This window comes from Mucor mucedo (assembly GCF_025094135.1).
Source record: "Mucor mucedo strain NRRL 3635 chromosome Unknown EV154scaffold_138, whole genome shotgun sequence".
Taxonomy (NCBI): Eukaryota; Fungi; Mucoromycota; class Mucoromycetes; order Mucorales; family Mucoraceae; genus Mucor; species Mucor mucedo.
In genome coordinates, this window is record NW_026252422.1 from 24,170 (window position 1) to 43,910 (window position 19,741).

A 19,741-nucleotide genomic window follows, 5' to 3' on the forward strand; every position below is an offset into this window, starting at 1 on the left:
ACACACACACACACACACACACACACACACACACACACACACACACACACACACACACACACACACACACACACACACACACACACACACACACACACACACACACACACACACACACACACACACACACACACACACACACACACACACACACACACACACACACACACACACACACACACACACACACACACACACACACACACACACACACACACTTACATACACACACACACACACTTACATACACACCACACACACACACACCCCCACTCAGGTTAACTCTTTCGGGTTATTAATAAAAATAAAAAAAATTATTATTGCTTCAAATGTATTGCTTTATGGTTGGACGGGGGTAATATGTATCTCTTTCTTAGTTTTTTTTTATTTAAGTATTCAATGAGAGAAGTAGTATTGTGTTCAAAAATTTGAAGTGTTCTAGCAATATCTTGTCCATAACCAAATTATTTATCGGAGTATAAACAGCTTCTTGTTTACACTTTGAATATCTGAGTATACGACTGATAACTTTGCATATCCACCCATTCATCGGGATGCAATTTTTGGACGAAATCGTTTCATTGGCTCTAAGCGCCAGCTATAACTGATTCCTCACACCAGTTTTTTTTCTCAATCTTTAATACATATGCAACAGTGAAAAATGAATAATTAACAAGAAAAAAAAAGACCGGTAAAAAACTTAACTGCAAATTAAGCGGAGATACCCACAATCAATGCAGTAAAAAGATCCATTATCATTAATGAAATGATCCCCTTTTAAAATAAGTTTAGATATTCGAGTATACAGACGAGTATACAAAAAGCAGTGTATATTCGCGATAAAAAAAAATACCTGAAATCATATAGAGCGATTTGTGTAATATAAGGTTTATTTCTGACAGGCTGAAATTTAATTTAGCCTAATCAAGTAGTAGATCTTTTTTCGCAGTAAAAAGTAGTAGTGGATGTTTCTAGAACGATCATGCACATGAGCGTCTCCCATTATTTATTACAAAATATACAGTAAAAACAATGATATCTTCAGAACACATCCTTTAACGCGTTTGTTATCAGAGCTTTGGTCTGAAAAAAGGCGCATTAACAGACAATATAAACTGATGGAGGTAGCATCATTGGTCACTACATAGATTGGTAGGGGAAAATTAAAAGATATCATTATGACGTTAATATTTATACCAAAAGTATATCTTATCAAGGTCACATCTTGAGATTGGCGTAAAAAAATAGATGTAGATCATCAATAGTAAACAAATTCATCAAGGAAAGATCTTGTTCACAAGTGTCCAAATGAATGCTACTTATGAATTTTCTATTGATCCATATGAATTATTAAGAGATACATTCAAGTTTAGTGAAGGATGGATACATTTTATGACCTGCAGTATGCATCCAGACGATGCTTGATTTAAGCAATATGCATGATTTTCCCATACAAAAAAAAAAAAAAAAAAAAAAAAACAATTATTACATAAAACTTTTTTTTTTGCTTGTGCTTTATAAATACCCTTCCCTTTTTTCTTCTTCTTCTTCGTCTTCTTCTTCTTCTTCGCGCAGTTTTATTGTGGAAAAAAACAGTATGTCTACTCCTACCAGAAACTTGAAAGGTAAGTTTTTTTTTTTTTTTTTGTTTTTTTTCTTTTTTTTACGTTCCCATGCAAAAACCAGGCGCGGTTGATTAATTTTTTATTTCATATAATAGACTTTATTTGTAACAACATGGAACATCCAGCAAGTAGCCAAATGGTTCTTCCATCACTCAATCCACCGGGACATACACCTTGTAAGCTCCCATCATTTGCTGAATTGGCTGCATCCACTTGTATGCCTACACGAGTAGGATTTCCACCGCTTGGTCTTTTTCCTCGTCCAACCCTCATTAGTCCTAAACCAGGGCTATTCACTCATCGTCAACCTGATTTGGTTTCTCTCTCTAAGCCCGGTTTGGTTCCTAGCTTTGGAATTCTATCCACTTCCCGATCTGAATTCCCTGCATCTTCTCACACTGAACTACCTGTTGAAAAGGTATTAAAACCTGAAGCATGCACCGAGCCTTTCCGAGTTCATCGGCCTCAAGCACTTCGCCCAATTGAACCATTCCAAATTCATCGGCCTCAAGCTCTTCGCCCGATTGAACCTTTTCAAATTCGTCGACCTTACGCTCTTCGCCCGGTCAATCGTAAACCCACTCTTCGCGGCTCTCCACAACCGGTGGTAGACAGTGGTTATGAGCCAGCTACTGAGCCAGATACAGCCGCTCATTCTGAGCATAATCCTGTTGGTGTATCTACCGAGGTACCTAGAGTACCTGTGCCAGACAAGAACCGCAGGGGTAGAAAACCAAAGGCAAAATCAAATCCTGAAGCCGTGGCAAAGGCATCCAAATCGGCAATAAAAAAGAAGGTATCCAAGGCAACTAAATCTGGTGAGTCATCCAACACTCCCACGATTAGGAAGTCAAAGCGTCTAGCGGAAAAGCAAGCTTTCCTTAAGGCCATCACTGAAGAGGAAGATAGACAAGCGGCTGCTATGTCCATTCGACTGGTACAAGAACGTTCTTCACAATTTGAATTGCTGCAACAGGACGCGTCTCTTCAAAAGGCTGAATCTTCAAATCAAGTTTCACGTGATGCTAATGATGAGCATGCGCTCCATAAGGATGGTCAGCCCGCTTTTAAGACTTTGAATAGTGGTAGGAAGAAAAGAGCCGCTGAAACCTCTGTCACCTACAAGGATTACGGTTTGAATGAAATTGAGAAGGATGCGCCAAGGAAGAAGCGTGAGAAAACCGATGTTGGCCGCCCGAAGGTAAAGAAAGTCAAAGGAAAGGGCAAGTCCTCGGATACTCGTCGTGGTGACCCACCCAAGTAAAAACACTCACACACACTCACACACACTCACACACACACACACACACACACACACACACACACACACACACACACACACACACACACACACACACACACACACACACACACACACCACTCAGGTTAACTATTTCGGGTTATTAATAAAAATAAAAAAAATTATTATTGCTTCAAATGTATTGCTTTATGGTTGGACGGGGGTAATATGTATCTCTTTCTTAGTTTTTGTTATGTAAGCATTCAATGAGAGAAGTAGTATTGTGTTCAAAAATTTGAAGTGTTCTAGCAATATCTTGTCCATAACCAAATTATTTATCAGAGTATAAACAGCCCCGTGTTTACACTTTGAGTATCTGAGTATACGACTGATAACTTTGCATATCCACCCATTCATGGGGATGCAATTTTTGGACGAAATCCTTTCATTGGCTCTAAGCGCCAGCTATAACTGATTCCTCACACCAGTTTTTTTTTCTCAATCTTTAATACATATGCAACAGTGAAAAATGAATAATTAACAAGAAAAAAAAAGACCGGTAAAAAACTTAACTGCAAATTAAGCGGAGATACCCACAATCAATCCTGTAAAAAGATCCATTATCATTAATGAAATGATCCCCTTTTAAAATAAGTTTAGATATTCGAGTATACAGACGAGTATACAAAAAGCAGTGTATATTCGCGATAAAAAAAATACCAGAAATCATATAGTGAGCGATTTGTGTAATATAAGGTTTATTTCTGACAGGCTGACATTTAATTTAACCTAATCAAGTAGTAGATCTTTTTTCGCAGTAAAAAGTAGTAGTGGATGTTTCTAGAACGATCATGCACATGAACGGTCTCCCACTATTTATTACAGAATATATAGTAAAAAAAATGATGTCTTCAGAACACATTCTTTAACGCGTTTTTTGTAAGAGCTTTGGTTTGAAAAAAGGCGCATAAGCAGACAATATAAACAGATGGAGGTAGCATCATTGGTCACTAAATAGATTGGTAGGGGAAAATTAAAAGATATCACTATGACGTTAATGCTTATACCAAAAGTATATCTTATCAAAGTCATATCTTGAGATTGGCGTAAAAAAATAGATGTAGATCATCAAAAGTAAACAAATTCATCAAGGAAAGCTCTTGTTCACAAGTGTCCAAATGAATACTGCTGATGAATTTTCTATTGATCCATATGAATTATCAAGGGATACATTCAAGTTTTGTAAAGGATGAATACATTTTATGACCTGCAGTATGCATCCAGACGATGCTTGATTTAAGCAATATGCATGATTTTCCCATACAAAAAAAAAAAAAAAAAAAAAATTATGACATGGAACTTTTTTTTTACATGTGATTTATAAATACCCTTCCCTTTTTTTTTCTTGTTCTTATTTTTCTTCATGCAGTTTTATTGTGGACAAAAAACAAGTATGTTTACTCCTAATACAAACTTGAAAGGTAAGTTTTTTTTTTTTTTTTTTTTTTTTTTTTTTTTCTTTTTTTCTTTTTTTACATTCCCATGCAAAAACCAGGCGCGGTTGATTAAATCTTCATTTCATATAATAGACTTTGGTCGTAACGACATGGAACATCCACCAAATAGCCAAATGGAGCTTCCATCACTTCATCAACCGGGGCATACACCTCTTAAGCTCCCATCATTTGCTCAATTGACCTCTTCCATCTTCCTGCCTGCACGAGTAGGATCTCTACCGCTTGGTCTTCATCCTCGTCTACCCCTCATTAATCCCAAACCTGGGCTATTCACTTATCGTCAGCCTGATTTGGTTTGTCGCTCTAACCCCGCTTTGGTTTCTACCTTTGGATTCCCATCCACGTCTCAGTATAGATTCAATGCATCCTCACACAATGAACTGCCTGTTCAAAAGGTATTAAAATCTGTAGCATGTACTGAACCTTTCCGAATGCATCGGCCTCAAGCACTTCGCCCGACTGAACCTTTTAGAATTCGTTGACCTCAAGCTCTTCGCCCGGTTAATCTTAGACCAGCTCTTCGCGGCTCTCCACAACCGGTAATACACAGTGGTTATGAGCCAGCTACTGAGCCAAATCCCGCCGCTCAGTCTGAGCATAATCCTGCTGGCGTATCTACCGAGGTACCTAGAGTACCTGTGCGAGAGAAAAACCACAGGTTAGAAAACCCAAGGCAGAATCCAATCCTGAAGGCGTGGTAAAGGCATCAAAATCAGTCTTAAAAAAGAAGGTGCAGTAAAAATAGACTTTAAGAGAGAATAGTTTTACAGAAAAAAGTAGGTAAAAAAACAAAGAGAATACAATTATAAGTCTTGTCGATTTATTTGTATAAAAATTGATTAAGAGCTAACTAGACAGGCAGGTTTGCCCTGATATTTATAGAAGATTGAAGATATTGTGGCTTGTATTTTTGACAGCTCCGATCCATCGTAGTTTTATATGATGGACCATTCATTTGGTTTATTGAAGATCGTAAGATAGCTGTCCTTTATTTATTATTGTTCCTTAAATTCTCTGATCTCTCATTGGTCGGAGCCTAGAGTTGTGTTGTAATGAAAAATTTCCATGAAGCCGGGTTACTTATTCCCGATCTTTTATCCGTGAAACATCTTTCCTTTTGTAAGCAGTAGCATCTATTATGTGGTTTTAGCACAGAAGCTATTTAAGGCTACTGGATCTGGCGAGTCATCTAATACTCCCACTATCAAAAAATCAAAACGTCTAGCGGATAAGCAAGCTTTTCTCAAGGCCATCGCAGCAGAATCTTCACAACAAATTTCAAGTGATACTAATGATGAGTATGTACCTGATAAGGATGATCAACCCGCCTTTGTGACTTTGGATAGTGGCAGGAAGAAAAGAACCGCTACAACCTCTGTCTCCTACAAGGATTATGATCTGGATGAAATTGAGGAGGATACGCCAAGAAAGAAGCGCGGGAAGAAATTAACTCCGAAGACTAAAGAAGCATCGGCAAGCTCTTCAAAATCAGCAAAGGCTGTCATTACAAGAGCCAAGCGATCTCCTGGTAAAGCCAAAGAAGTAGAAAAAAACGGTCCGATGAAAGCAGTTTACATTGACACGGATGATGAAGTTGAAGAGACGGCGATTGCACAAGTCGAAACATCCAAGCCTGTCCAAACTCCAAAGTCATCCGATATTCAAGATAATAAGCTTAAGCGATTGTTGCAAAGCAAGGACAGTAATTTAATCCAAGCAGACTTCGGGGTAAGTTTAATTTATATCCAAAGAAAAAGAAAAAGCTCGAATCGTAACAAACCTTTTTAATTGTAGCAGTTGATCCCAGAATGTTTGGCTGCTTTAAACGAAAAGGATAAGCAATAGCTTGCCTTACTTCTTCTTGAGCCTGACCAAGTCATCAAGAACAAGAAGGTTACAATTAGATCAGACTTTGGACAAGTGGCTACAAATCATTGTTACGAAGCTGCCGAAAAGTGGCAGGACATCTTATTCTTGGGTGGCTTCGATCCAGAATACAAGCCTGCAACTGTCAGTGTTGAGGATGACAGCTTTAAAGACGACAATTATGAACAGCATTGGGGTGATCGTATTAAAGAATTTAATGAGGAAAAACGAAAGCGTGAAGAGACCGATGTTGGCCGCCCGAACGTAAAGAAAGCTAAAGGAAAGGGCAAGCCCTTAGATACTCGTCGTGGTAACCCACCCAGGCCTGGCATCTCCGCCTCGCATCATGCAATAGCCTTTGTCTTGAACGTGGTATACTCCTCCAAGAAAGGTACAGAAAAATAGTATATTTCCACACTACAATCTTCAACTGTTGGAAACCAGTTCAGATACTTCAATTGAAGATAGTATCATTGCTTCTCACTCCCCTTCAGTTACTGATTGGTGTATCACAAGACTATCTCACCATAATAACAACTACTCTAATGTAAATACGGAACAAATAATAATCACCGATACAACAAATACGAATCACGGACTTAACAAACATGAACATATAATATATATACAAGAGCAAATTAAGCATTTAATAAAGGATTATCTTATATTTGATTGAAATTATTGTCTCTTAGACATCGGATATTACACTGATAATAACGAGCTTACCACAGAAGATTCCTTTGGATCTGAAAAAACAGGAAATGGATAGTATCATCCTGCTCTTCGAAAATACATACCCATCATATAGAATGATTGCGTCTATAATTGCTATTATGATTTTTTGTTTTTATTTTTATTTTCTATCATCATCATTCTATCAGCATTCCGACATATTGTTACTGTAAATATATATAAGTTTTTAACTGGAATAGAACTATCTTTTAGGAAAGACAAAAACATATTAGGAAGTGGTTGTTGTACCATACCCGAAGAAGTGTGGGCTATTCAGTTATATCATAGAGATTTGATATTAGGTCAAAGTGAGTAAGAAACAAATTAGGTCTTTTTATTAAAAGTTAATTGAAGAGTATTAAAATGTAGAAGTTTCAACGTCATCTTCTAAAGGTATTATCGGTGTCCTACCTAAATAATTTATGGACTTTTCTATTTCCAAAAACGCAGCCTAATCATCACATGAGGAACAATATTGTTTGTGACGATTAAAAAGCCTACATTTGAACCCGATAACAATGTGGATGTTATTGGCGCTCAGCTACTGCTGGATGATACACCCATGGTATTCACTGAGACTCAAGTTATTGTTATTGAATCGATAGAATAAAATATTTCTTGTTTAAATCATATGAATAATAAGCGTTTTTTTTTATTATCATTGATTTTAATGATTAAAATAATGGTATTGAGAAGAAAAAAAGCTAAAAGTTCTTTAGGATAACTATATATGGAACAAGTATTTCCTTCTCCCCTGTTCACCCATCAGCATGAGGTGAAGTATGCATGCCGCTGTTTTTTAAGATGGGAGAAGCTATTGCGCTTAAGATTTGACTTCACTTACTGTGGCGGTTCAATCTTGCCACAAATTCATCTTCAAAGTAGATTTCTAAATGAAGTAAGGCTGTAACAGATTGACTTTGCATATCCATCCATTCATGGGGATGCAATTTTTGGACGAAATCGTTTCATTGGCTCTAAGAGCCAGCTATAACTGATTCCTCAAACCAGTTTTTTTCTCAATCTTTAATACATATGCAACAGTGAAAGAATGTACAATTCAGGAAAAAAACCTGTAAAAAACTTAACTTCAAATTAAGCGGAGATACACACAATCAACGTAGTAAAAACATCCATTATTATTAATGAAATGATTCCCTTTTAAAATAAGCTTAGATATTCGAGTACACAGACGAGTATAAAAAAAGCAGTGTATATTCGCGATAAAAAAATACCTGAAATCATATAGAGCGATTTATGTAATATAAGGTTTATTTCTGACAGGCTGAAATTTAATTTAGCCTAATCAAGTAGTAGATCTTTTTTCGCAGTAAAAAGTAGTAGTGGATGTTTCTAGAACGATCATGCACATGAACGGTCTCCAACTATTTATTACGAAATATATAGTAAAAAAAATGATGTCTTCAGAACACATTCTTTAACGCGTTTTTTGTAAGAGCTTTGGTTTGAAAAAAGGCGCATAAGCAGATAATATAAACAGATGGAGGTGGTATCATTGGTCACTAAATAGATTGGTAGGGGAAAATTAAAAGATATCACTATGACGTTAATGTTTATACCAAAAGTATATCTTATCAAAGTCACATCTTGAGATTGGCGTAAAAAATAGATGTAGATCATCAAAAGTAAACAAATTCATCAAGGAAAGATCATGTTCACAAGTGTCGAAATGAATGCTACTGATGAATTTTCTATTGATCCATATGAATTATTAAGGGATACAGTCCAGTTTTTTAAAAGATGAATACATTTTATGACCTGCAGTATGCATCCAGACGATGCTTGAATTAAGCAATATGCATGATTTTCCCATACAAAAAAAAAAAAAAAAAAAAAAAAAAAATTATGACATGGAACTTTTTTTTACTTGTGATTTATAAAAGCCCTTCCCTTTTTTCTTCTTCTTCTTCGTCTTCTTCTTCTTCTTCACGCAGTTTTATTGTGGATAAAAAACAAGTATGTCTACTCCTACTAGCAACTTCAAAGGTAAGTTTTTTTTTTTTTTTTTTTTTTTTTTTTTTCTTTCTTTTTTTTTTCTTCCTTTTCTTCCTTTTCTTTTTTCTTTCTTTTTTTACGTTCCCATGCAAAAAACAGACGCAGTTGATTAAGTCTTCATTTTACAAAAAGAATCTGTCACTTTGCCATCACATGGCAGCCGTTATTCAGAAATAACCGGCCAAACTCAAACTACTGATGAAGGCATTAATACCCCAATTAAATCACACGCTCCATGCGAGTCTGAAGCTTCCAATCAACCACAGGATCCAGTTATTCAAGTCAAACTCGAGCCTGAATCAACCATCGAGCCTGAACCAGCAGCATCAGCTCAACCAAGCCGCATTCAGCCTTTAGATTCGCCTCCTCCTGTAATAAAAGTGGAGCCTGAATCACCAATTCAAACACACATGGAACCAGATTCATGCAGCCAAAGATTTTATTCGCCTGTGCACAGAACCGTTACTGGGCTTCAATCTCCCATCGAGGATGATCATGTCAAATTTGTATACCCCACTTCGGATCGTATTGCTTTATCTTCAACTACAGGAACAGAACGCACATCCCATAATCAACTGGAACATCCAACACATAGCCAAAAGGAGCCTCGATCAAGTAATCAACTGGTAAATCCACCTCTTGAGCTCCCATCAGTTTCTCAATTGGCATCATCCACATTCATGCCTGCACGATTAGGATTTCCACCGCTTGGTCTTTTCCCTCGTCCAAACCTGATTAATCCTAAACCTGGGGTATTAACTCATCTTCAACCTGATTTGGTTTCTCGATCTAAGCCCGGTTTGCTTCCTAAATTTGGAACTCCATCCACTTCTCAAGCGAAATTCAATGCATTTTCTCCTAATGAACTACCCGTTCAAAAGGTGTTAGATCCTGTGTCATGTTCTGAACCGTCTCCAACTCCAAGCAGAAATCCTTTTAAGCTTCCCGCACCTGCCAAAGCAAGAAAAAAGAAGGTCTCATCTAGCCATGCTGCATCTCTCCTTATGGATATGGAGTTTAGTATCCCAGGAAAAACTACCATAACTGAGCCTGTTAAACAGGTCTCTGAAGCGTCTCTCGATCTGGTTGATCGTGTGTCTGCCGAATCGCCTTCCAAAAAGAATGTTGTGATTGATGCTGATAAGATCTATGCCAAGTCTGCTGCTGGTGATATTGATGTTAAGTCTGCTACCGAAAAAGCTACCGGTAATCCTACTGTCGAAAGCCTTGCCATCAAACAGGTCACTGCAATTCCTTCTGAAAATCCTGTGTACAACCCCGGCCAATCACCTGGTGAAGCACCCACTGTAGCTCCCATTGTAGCTCCCATTGTAGCTCCCACTGTAGCTCCCACTGTAGCTCCCATTGTAGCTCCCATTGTAGCTCCCACTGTAGCTCCCACTGTAGCTCCCACTGTAGCTCCCACTGTAGCTCCCACTGTAGAACCAACTGTAGAACCCACTGTAGAACCCACTGTAGCACCTATTGCCGAAGTACCCGGGGAAGTACCCGTGGAAGTACCCGTGGAAGTACCCGTGGAAGTACCCGTGGAAGTACCCGTGGAAGTACCTGTAGAAGTACCCGTGGAATTACCTGTAGAAGTTTCTGTGGAAGTACCTGTGGAATTACCTGTGCGAGAGAAGGGCCGCAGGGGTAGAAAACCCACGACAAAATCCAATCTTGAAGGCGTGTCAAAGGCATCAAAATCAGCAATAAAAAAGAAGATAACCAAGGCTACTGAATCTGGAGAGTCATATAATACTCCCACGATCAAGAAATCGAAACGTCTAGCAGATAAGCAAGCTTTTGGCAAGGACGTTTCTGTTGGTCATTCTCGACGCGATGCTAATGATGAGTATTTACCCAGTAAGGATGATCAGCCCGCCTTTGAGACTTTGGCTAGTGGCAGAAAGAAAAGAGCGGCTACAACATCTGTCTCCTACAAGGATCACGATCTGGATGAAATCGAGGAGGATGCGCCAAGGAAGAAGCGTGGGAAGAAAATAATTTCGAAGACTAAAGAAGCATCGGCAAGCTCTTTAAAACCAGCAAAGGCTGTTGTTGCAAGATCGAAAATCGAAACTTCCAAGCCTGTCCAAACTCAAAAGGCATCCGATAATCAAGACAATAAGCTTAAACGACTATTGCAAAGCAAGGACAGCAATTTGGTCCAAGCAGACTTTAGGGTAAGTTTAATTTATATCCAAAGAAAAAAAAAAAGTTCGAATCGTAACAAATCTTTTTTAATTGTAGCAATTGATCCCGGAATGGCTGGCTGCTTTTTCAGAAAAGGATAAGCAAGAGCTTGCCTTGCTCCTTCCCGAGGCTGATCAAGTCCTTAAGAAAAACAACGTTACGATTAGGTCTGACTTTGGAAAAGTGTCTACCAATCATTGCTTTGAAGCTGCAGAAAGATGGCAGGATATTTTGTTCTTGGGTGGCTTCGATCAAGAGTACAAGTCTGAAACTGTAAATGCTGAGGATGACAGCTTTAAAGACGACAATTACGAACAGCATTGGGGCGATCGCATAAAAGAATTTAATGAGGAAAAGCGAAAGCGTGAAGACACCGATATTGGCCGCCAAAACGTAAAGAAAGCCAAAGGAAAGGGCAAGTCCTCGTGGTAACACACACACACACACACACACACACACACACACACACACACACACACACACACACACACACACACACACACACACACACACACACACACACACACACACACACACACACACACACACACACACACACACACACACACACACACACACACACCACTCACGTCAACTGTTTCGGGGTTATTGGTAAGAATAAAAAAATTATTATTGCTTCAAATGTTTTGCTTTATGGTTGGAAGGGGGTAATATGTTGTATCTCTTTCTTAATTTTTGTTATGTAAGTATTCAATGAGAGAAGTAGTATTGTGATCAAAAATTTGAAGTGTTCTAGCAATATCTTGTCCATACCCAAATTATTTATCAGAGTATAAACAGCCCCTTGTTCTCACTTTGAGTATCTGAGAATACGAGTATAAGCTGCGATAGGCGAAATAGATGTTAAAACAAAGAGATTTATTCCATATACATTCATATAATGTGACATGACGATGGTAGAAATAAGAACTTTACCAAACTATTCTATTCGTTCCTAAACAAAAAGACGCTCGCGAAAAGTTAGTTGAATATACGCAATGTAATAAACATTATTTATACAAGAATATTACCAAGACACCAATGTGCCTCAAAAAAGAAAAAAAGGGTTGATATCTGCTCTGAGAGCCTACGACTCCATAACTAACTAGCCTATAAAGACTTGAGAATTAGAGCAAGATACAAACTAACTCAGGATCTATTAAATGATCTTTGGCCCCCATTTCGACAATTGGCAATTAAGCAAAAGTCAAAGTAGGTTTCATATCGGGGCTAGTTAAATGCTACTCAAGAGGAAGCGTAATGTAAATTAAGAATCGTTCTTTGGAAGAAAAAAAAAAAAAAAAGAGCAGACCAAAACCACAGCTCTCAAAATAAAATAATTTTGACATAAATACGTTTTCTACCTTTTCATTCTAAATGTAAAAATGAAACCAACTACCACTGAAAAAATAAAAAAAAAATAAAAAAAAAAAAACTATGCTATATCTGATAGCCAAGCAAGAGATTTGAAGTGGGGAATTGCTTTAGTTGCCTAGATATCGAAAAACCTAATTACCCATATTGATCATACAAGAGTTTGATGATCTCTTGCTTTATCATTAGTACTTGAATTTAGATCACCGCCACCACGATTTTAATGGATGCGGTTGATACGCTGAAAGATGACCTTCCGGGAGGTAATTGTCTCTTTCATTATTCAAGCCAAAGTATCCATCCCTTTTGTTTCGACTGGCACCTGTTAATACATTCATGCGTCCGTGCATGAAAATAAAATGAACTGAGCTGGATGACCCTCGCTGATACGATTATTATATATGCATGAGCACGGATTTCAGGTGTGATACAATATTCTATTTATTACAATTCATCTATATTGGTTTTTTGTCGTTTAGGAGCTGCTTGTTCTTCATCATCGTGAATAGAGATAATTTCAACAGGATCTCTCTTTTTTGGGATATCATTCACAATGGGTAATGGATCTAGTGCAGGAATAGGTAAATACACCTCATCCTTTTCCAACAAGAACCTTTCCTCATCTGGATATTTTTGTAAGGCCACTTTTGTTTGATAGTCAATGTAGAGATCCTACAAATACAAGACGATTAAACACATAAAACACGCCTACATTTACACACAATCTTACTTGGATACCGCGGATCTTGACAAGACAAATGGGACACCTCCAATTCATGGAAGTGACCTGGAATTTAAAAAATACCTTGGCGTCAAATGTGGTATTATGTGTACAAAAGATGCATCTTGCAGGATGTTCAATACGTGTCAGCATGATGGGATCGGATACCGAGACATATTCTCCGCCTGTGTACACTTCTACATTATCGTCATCTTCTGGTTCAGGATCTAATTCAACCGTGTAAGTTTATACAGACAGTATCATCTCCCCCCCAAACAAAACTTACTATTCCAAGCAGTCAAGAAACTCTCAGCACAAGAAAGAAGGAGCTTCTCGGTTTTATCTAATTCCAATCTATCATTTTGGTTCAGTGGGTTCAAAAGCTCCACTACTTTTTTCTGGACACTTTGAGCAGCAGGAATATTTTTACTGGAACTCTCCATGGCTTGTCCAATATACAAGGAAGCAGTCTGTAAATACAATTGGCTGCATAATTCCTCAGGTGATTTCTCAACCACTGCACACACGGAAACATGATGAGTGGTTGGCCTTTTTTCAAACTTGAAGACAAAGGATATCGAGGAGGTACTTCGACGATTGGCCTTGAGGATGGAGTCGGAAGCATCGGTAATATCGATATGACTAAACCCGTAGTCATTAATCTTTCTTTGGTCATCGGTTATGCATTCTTTTCCATCGACAGAAAGAGAGAGTGCCTGTGGCTTCCATGCCATATGTTCAGAGGACCAGAGGTACAAAAAGAGTCGCACATTGAGTTTAGAAGAAGCATGACCTTCCACTACAATCGATCTGTTAAGTTTTTTTAACGGAATATCAATGGTGTATTCATCTTGCTGACGTTGGTGCCAATCAACACTAGATTTAAAGAGTTCTTCTAAACGTTCGAATTTATCGGTGGTAGGTAATTGATCATAAGCTAAATCTGTCACTTTGGCCTGCAACGAGCGGCTATTTTGTGTGTAAGTGGGGATCGGGATTCGTGTATACAAATAATAATAAAAAAAAAAAGGAACTCACTTTTCTCTCAAGTCTCGGTAATGATGTTCACTGGCTTTAATAATGGGATAACCAGGGAATAAAATAGAGATCAAGAGACGACTATGATCTCCTTGTCGAATATGCGTACTAGGGCATTTTTCTTGTGTGATCCCTTGTTCTAAAAGATATTGGTGGATATCTGCCATTTTTATCTTGCTCAATTTAAAGTAATTTAAAGGGTCCTATTTCACGACGAGTCAGCTTAACACACACACACACGCACATAATTCGATATTTCGGTCTACCATGAGAAACTCAACGGATTGCCGAAATGAAGTGTAGCCAATTTTTCGTCCCAAATCTCGAATTTGAACTCGGGTAAGAATGGCTTGTGTCGACCTTAAACGTCTTCTTCTATACAAGTTAATGTTCATCATGTCTCCATGTAATAAAAAACTACCATTGACAGCTTTTTTTTTTTTTTTTTTTTTTTTTATTGTGACAGGAAGGGGTGCGGCAGTCACATTAAGTTTTAACACTCCTTCCACCACAAATCGACCAGAACAGAAAATGATCCTTTTACACAGAGGATTATTGACGAGATGATAGGTTGTAAATATTATGGGAAAGCTATAAGCAATTTCAAACTTGCTTACTATTGATTCATTAAGTGCTTGTCTTTTTTTCCGCCATGTAAAGCAGTGCATAAATAAAAGGGGTTGTTATTCACACAGCATGACGTTAATAAAGGATCCATATGCGCACTACATCCCCCAAGCTCGAACACCTTTTTTTATTTATAGCTATTCAAAGTCATCCATCAATGATACAATTACAAATTAAGGTTTTTTTTTTTTGAGTGTTCAGTGATTCAAATCATATATTATGCTTGTTTGTAATAAGTCGGATTAAGCTTATCAAGTTTTGTATTCGCATATGTTTGGATACTAGAAAACGCCTTAGCTTCTGAATAATTGAGTACCAATGTATTATTGATTAAACGCAAATGAAATTTGAAAGAGACTGATAGATAATACTTCCTGGAGCCTAAATATCACTCCTGAAATACGGAGTAAAACTTTTGATCGATTTGACTTCAAAGCTTCGAAAGGGAGACGTGTTCATTGCATAGTAACGCCATTGCAACCATAGAGTGCATCTGCTTTTCAGTAGTTCCTAACGTGTTTTGTGACATTTTTGAGCATTCATCTCCGACTAGTACAAGTAATATAAAAGGAAATTTATTCATAGCCAGATTTTTTTTATGTGGGGGGGGATTTTTTTTTTTTTTTTGAAGAAAATTTTTCAGTGGAAGTAATATTGGGCCACCGGCTGCGATTTCATAGGCCGGCTCTAAACAGCTTCAGATCAATATTTCAAGCCTTTCAATACATAAATTATTTTTAAAAAGGGTCACGCATCTTAAGAGTATACTTTAATATATATATTCTAAATTACAAGTAATTCCACTTATTACATAAAAAAGGTTTAAACTTTTTTACCCTTTTTCAAGGTTGATGATATTGAGCCTCCGGCTGCGATTTCATAGGCTGTCTCTAAACAACTTCAAATCAATATTTCAAGCCTTTCAATAGATATACTAATTTTAAAAAGGGTCACGCATCTTAAGAATATACTTTATAATATATATTTTAAATTACAAGTGGTTCTACTTAGTACATAAAAAATGTTTAAACTTTTTTACCCTTTTTCAGGGTTGATGACATTGAGCCTCCGGCTATGATTTCATAGGCCGTCTCTTAACAACTTCAGATCAATATTTCGAACCTTTCACTAGATAAATTATTTTTAAAAAGGGTCACGCATCTTAAGAATAAAGTTCATAATATATATTCTAAATTACAAATAATTCTACTTAGTACATAAAAAAGGTTTAAACTTTTTTATCTTCTTTTCAGTGTAAGTAATATTGAGCCTCCGGCTGGGATTTCATAGGCCGGCTTTGAGCAACTTCAGATCAATATTTCAAGCCTTTCAATAAATATATTAATTTTAAAAAGGGTCACGTATCTTAAGAATAAAGTTTATAATATGTATTCTAAATTACAAGTTGTTCTACTTAGTACATAAAAAATGTTTAAACTTTCTTACCCTTTTTCAAAGTTGGTGATATTGAGCCTCCGGCTGTGATTTCATAGGCCGTCTCTAAAACAACTTCAGATCAATATTTCAAGCCTTTCAATTGATACATTAATTTTAAAAAGGGTCACGCATCTTAAGAATATACTTTATAATATATATTCAAAATTACAAGTGGTTCTACTTAGTACATAAAAAAGGTTTAAACTTTTTTATCCTTTTTCAGGGTTTGTGATATTAAGCCTCCGGCTGCGATTTCATAGGCTGTCTCTAAACAACTTCAAATCAATATTTCGAACCTTTCAATAGATAAATTATTTTTAAAAAGGGTCACGCATCTTAAGAATATTTGTTTTAATGTATATTTTAAAATTCAAGTAGTTCTACTAAGTACACAAAAAAGGTTGAAGTTATTTCAAGCCATTGCTAACGATTATATAGTCTGTGCGCGGTTTTTTAAATCGTGAGCACAAACAGTGGGTTATTTCAAAATCCGACCACGGCTAATGATATTAGCGGCAGGTTATTATTGGCTCTAAAACCTTTTTGTACAGGTTGTGACATTTTTTCCCCGCCCCCACCTAAAAAAAAAATGTTGAATCCAGAATCTGTTATGTTTTTTAATTTAATATATGTAGATTCTCATTCTAATCAACATAAAAAACAATCCTAACCTTTCAGATGGGATATTAATTATAAAGAAAATGTGTTTTACCCATCTAAAAATTTGTCTCTGCTTAAATTTTTTTTAGGTACCACCTAAAAGCAGATGCACTCTATTAAGATAAAGTATTCAAATAATAAACACTATGATAAACGAGTGGTGAGAAACTCTTAAATGGTTTATTCTAAAGGCACATATAAAAGAGGAGGAATTTGGATCTCACAATAAACTATTAAATATCTGCACTTTTTACCATGAAATCCTTCTCTACTCCCGTTGTCATGTTGTTCATCTGTATCTTTGCGCTTCTCCAAGTTTGGGCTGCACCTGTTAAAGAGGATTCTGTCAATGCTGCTGAAAATCCCATCTCTGCTCAAGAGAACAATCGTGTCTTGGCGTAAGTAAATATGTATATTTATCATGTGTATCATTGACTAACAGTTTTACAATAGTACTCGTGATGTTGTACCTGTTCGTGCTTTTCATTGGATTCCGTACTATCCACCTTTCTATCAATATCCTCCTCCACCTGTTTTCCCTCCTTATCCTCCCCCACCCGTTTACCCACCTTATGCTGCCTAAGCATTTAGTAACAGTTGGTGTTGATATTCAATAAAAAACACTAAGAAAATATGCAACATTTTAAATTTTGGTATGTCTTTTTATGCCTTTTTTCCCTGGTTAGTTCTTAGTTTGAACACTTTTTTTCTTGTGTCTTTTTAGACCTTGCATTTTACAACCATATTTTTATTTCTTCATAAAATGATGTACTAGAAAACCATATCTTTGTGTTGCTCTTATTTCCTTCATTTTTCAAGCACGTTGTCCATGTAGCATATTTTAATCACGTTAAATATGATGCCCATTATATGTCTGACATAAAAATACTTTATTTGTGCAGTCTAACTAAAAAAGTTATAGCTAAAGTTGACATTTTTATTTATTTATCAATGCTTTTTTATCAAATCATCATAATGGCGTCCATAATTCTAATGTCTTAAATATGCTGTGCTTAATAGGCACTATTTTAGATGTCTGCTTTATGTCTAACATATACTGTTTTTTATTAAAAAAATGGGCCCACTGTTATATTTAAAAATGATAGAATGTTGTATTACAAAAGAAAGATATAATCTTGGTGAAATACAAAAGAATATTCTTAACGCTAAGTTATAAGTTTTATGGTTTTGTACCTTGAACAATTGCCAAATGTACTTCGTAGGTCCATCCAATTCAATAAATGTACTAAACAAACCAGAATGAAGGAAACCAACTGTATGAATCGCTGTTAGGTGGGGTAGTTTTATATCACTCAACGCGCTAAAAATAATTTCAAGAACAAAGTGTAGGTTCAGATGCACTTTAGGTTAAGCCTTACAGTGTGTTCCGAATTAGTTTTATGATTATTCATTTAAATGTTCTTCAAGCTCATTCCAATAAACAAAACGTTTAGATTGAGACACATGGTACTACCAAAGTTGTTGACTTCTGTTCGAATTGAACTCGCTAAATTCATTAAGACATCTCTGCACTCGAGTAACATTTTAGGCCTTCTTGACAAAGTCCCTGAAGGGAACGTAAGAGTGTGTAACTCTCAAGATGAAACTCAGTCTGTGATTACATTTGTTTTTGTTAGTAAATGACCCCCCACACACACGGATCAACCGGAACAAAAAGATCCGTTACCTACAAACGTCACCAAGGAATGTAAAGAACAAACTGCTGCTAAAGATGATATAGTATATAAAAGACTATAAATAAATCAAAACCTGTTTTTTTATTGTTTTGATCAAATACACCAGCAAATGTAATAATAGTACATGGAAAAAAGAGGGGTGTGTGGTCTAAAATGAAAGGGATTCATGTATTTGCATTACTCTTACAACTCGTTTTCTTGTTGCTGTCAAAAGTCATTTATCAGTAAGAGATGGTCCATTAAAGCTTATAGTAAACCCATTATTTAAATATAGCCAAAAAATGATAGACAATTGTAGTGAGAAACTCTTAAAAAGTTGTTGTAGAGATATGAATATAAAAGAAAGAGAAAGTTGAGGGTTCAATTAAAAAAATTATTCAGTTTATCTTCAATGAAATCCTTCTCTGCTCTCGCTGTATTGCTCCTCGTCTGTGTCTTTGCACTTGTCCAAGTATGGGCTGCCCCCGCTGAAGAAGCTGGTACTAATGCTGCTGTTACTGATAGTTCTGTTGCTGATGTGTCTGCTCAAGAACAAGCAGTCAAGGATTGGTATGCGGCCTATCAACAATACGCTCAACATTATGCTCAACAATATGCTCGTCGTCCCTTGGCGTAAGTAAAATATAAATGTTTGTATGATTAAGACTAATATATCCAATAGTGCTCGTGATGTTGTTCCTGTTCGTGCTGCACCTTGGACTCCCCCTTATCCACCTCCACCTACCTTCCCACCTTATCCACCTCCACCTACTTTCCCTCCTTATCCTCCCCCACCTACTTTCCCACCTTTCCCTCCCGGTCGTGGTCGCTAAACAAAAAACAAGCGTCTGGTAAAATCAAAAGAAAATACCAGGAACACATAGCCTTTTGTGCTACATAATATAAAAAAAACCCTAAAAAAAAAAAAAAAAAGTTTCTTTTTTTTCGCCTGGATAATCATTGTATTCCAAACCAATGAAATAAGAGAGTAGTTTAAATTTGTTTTTAGAAATTAT

General features: G+C 36.7%; 7 protein-coding genes across 7 annotated transcripts; 6 read left to right on the top strand and 1 right to left on the bottom strand.

The window, feature by feature from the left end:
• Positions 1 to 1,597: 1,597 nt before the first annotated feature.
• On the top strand, positions 1,598 to 2,889 carry EV154DRAFT_568941 (uncharacterized protein; the record flags this gene model as incomplete). The annotated part of the gene is made up of 2 exons (XM_051606103.1): positions 1,598 to 1,625; positions 1,721 to 2,889. 2 exons carry the CDS (start codon positions 1,598 to 1,600, stop codon positions 2,887 to 2,889), a joined length of 1,197 nt encoding a protein of 398 aa, XP_051452671.1.
• Positions 2,890 to 4,288: 1,399 nt separating this feature from the next.
• EV154DRAFT_486234 (uncharacterized protein) lies at positions 4,289 to 5,083 on the top strand (the record flags this gene model as incomplete). The annotated part of the gene is made up of 3 exons (XM_051598829.1): positions 4,289 to 4,346; positions 4,455 to 4,796; positions 4,872 to 5,083. The coding sequence occupies 3 exons, from the start codon at positions 4,289 to 4,291 to the stop codon at positions 5,081 to 5,083; spliced, it is 612 nt and encodes a 203-aa protein (XP_051452672.1).
• A 91-nt stretch (positions 5,084 to 5,174) lies between these two features.
• On the top strand, positions 5,175 to 7,590 carry EV154DRAFT_555515 (uncharacterized protein; the record flags this gene model as incomplete). Its single annotated transcript, XM_051605278.1, has 5 exons — positions 5,175 to 5,501; positions 5,533 to 6,110; positions 6,249 to 6,639; positions 7,130 to 7,288; positions 7,448 to 7,590. The coding sequence occupies exons 1-5, from the start codon at positions 5,435 to 5,437 to the stop codon at positions 7,588 to 7,590; spliced, it is 1,338 nt and encodes a 445-aa protein (XP_051452673.1). The 5' UTR covers positions 5,175 to 5,434.
• Positions 7,591 to 8,959: 1,369 nt separating this feature from the next.
• On the top strand, positions 8,960 to 11,624 carry EV154DRAFT_486236 (uncharacterized protein; the record flags this gene model as incomplete). Its single annotated transcript, XM_051598830.1, has 3 exons — positions 8,960 to 8,987; positions 9,129 to 11,182; positions 11,250 to 11,624. 3 exons carry the CDS (start codon positions 8,960 to 8,962, stop codon positions 11,622 to 11,624), a joined length of 2,457 nt encoding a protein of 818 aa, XP_051452674.1.
• Positions 11,625 to 12,909: 1,285 nt separating this feature from the next.
• Positions 12,910 to 14,723, bottom strand: EV154DRAFT_56036 (uncharacterized protein; the record flags this gene model as incomplete). Its single annotated transcript, XM_051605606.1, has 5 exons — positions 12,910 to 13,238; positions 13,297 to 13,514; positions 13,574 to 14,256; positions 14,326 to 14,528; positions 14,592 to 14,723. The coding sequence occupies 5 exons, from the start codon at positions 14,721 to 14,723 to the stop codon at positions 13,011 to 13,013; spliced, it is 1,464 nt and encodes a 487-aa protein (XP_051452675.1). The 3' UTR covers positions 12,910 to 13,010.
• A 2,581-nt stretch (positions 14,724 to 17,304) lies between these two features.
• Positions 17,305 to 17,632, top strand: EV154DRAFT_568945 (uncharacterized protein; the record flags this gene model as incomplete). The annotated part of the gene is made up of 2 exons (XM_051606104.1): positions 17,305 to 17,447; positions 17,503 to 17,632. 2 exons carry the CDS (start codon positions 17,305 to 17,307, stop codon positions 17,630 to 17,632), a joined length of 273 nt encoding a protein of 90 aa, XP_051452676.1.
• Positions 17,633 to 18,026: 394 nt separating this feature from the next.
• Positions 18,027 to 19,558, top strand: EV154DRAFT_555517 (uncharacterized protein; the record flags this gene model as incomplete). The annotated part of the gene is made up of 3 exons (XM_051605279.1): positions 18,027 to 18,627; positions 19,072 to 19,358; positions 19,408 to 19,558. Exons 1-3 carry the CDS (start codon positions 18,466 to 18,468, stop codon positions 19,556 to 19,558), a joined length of 600 nt encoding a protein of 199 aa, XP_051452677.1. The 5' UTR covers positions 18,027 to 18,465.
• Positions 19,559 to 19,741: the final 183 nt, after the last annotated feature.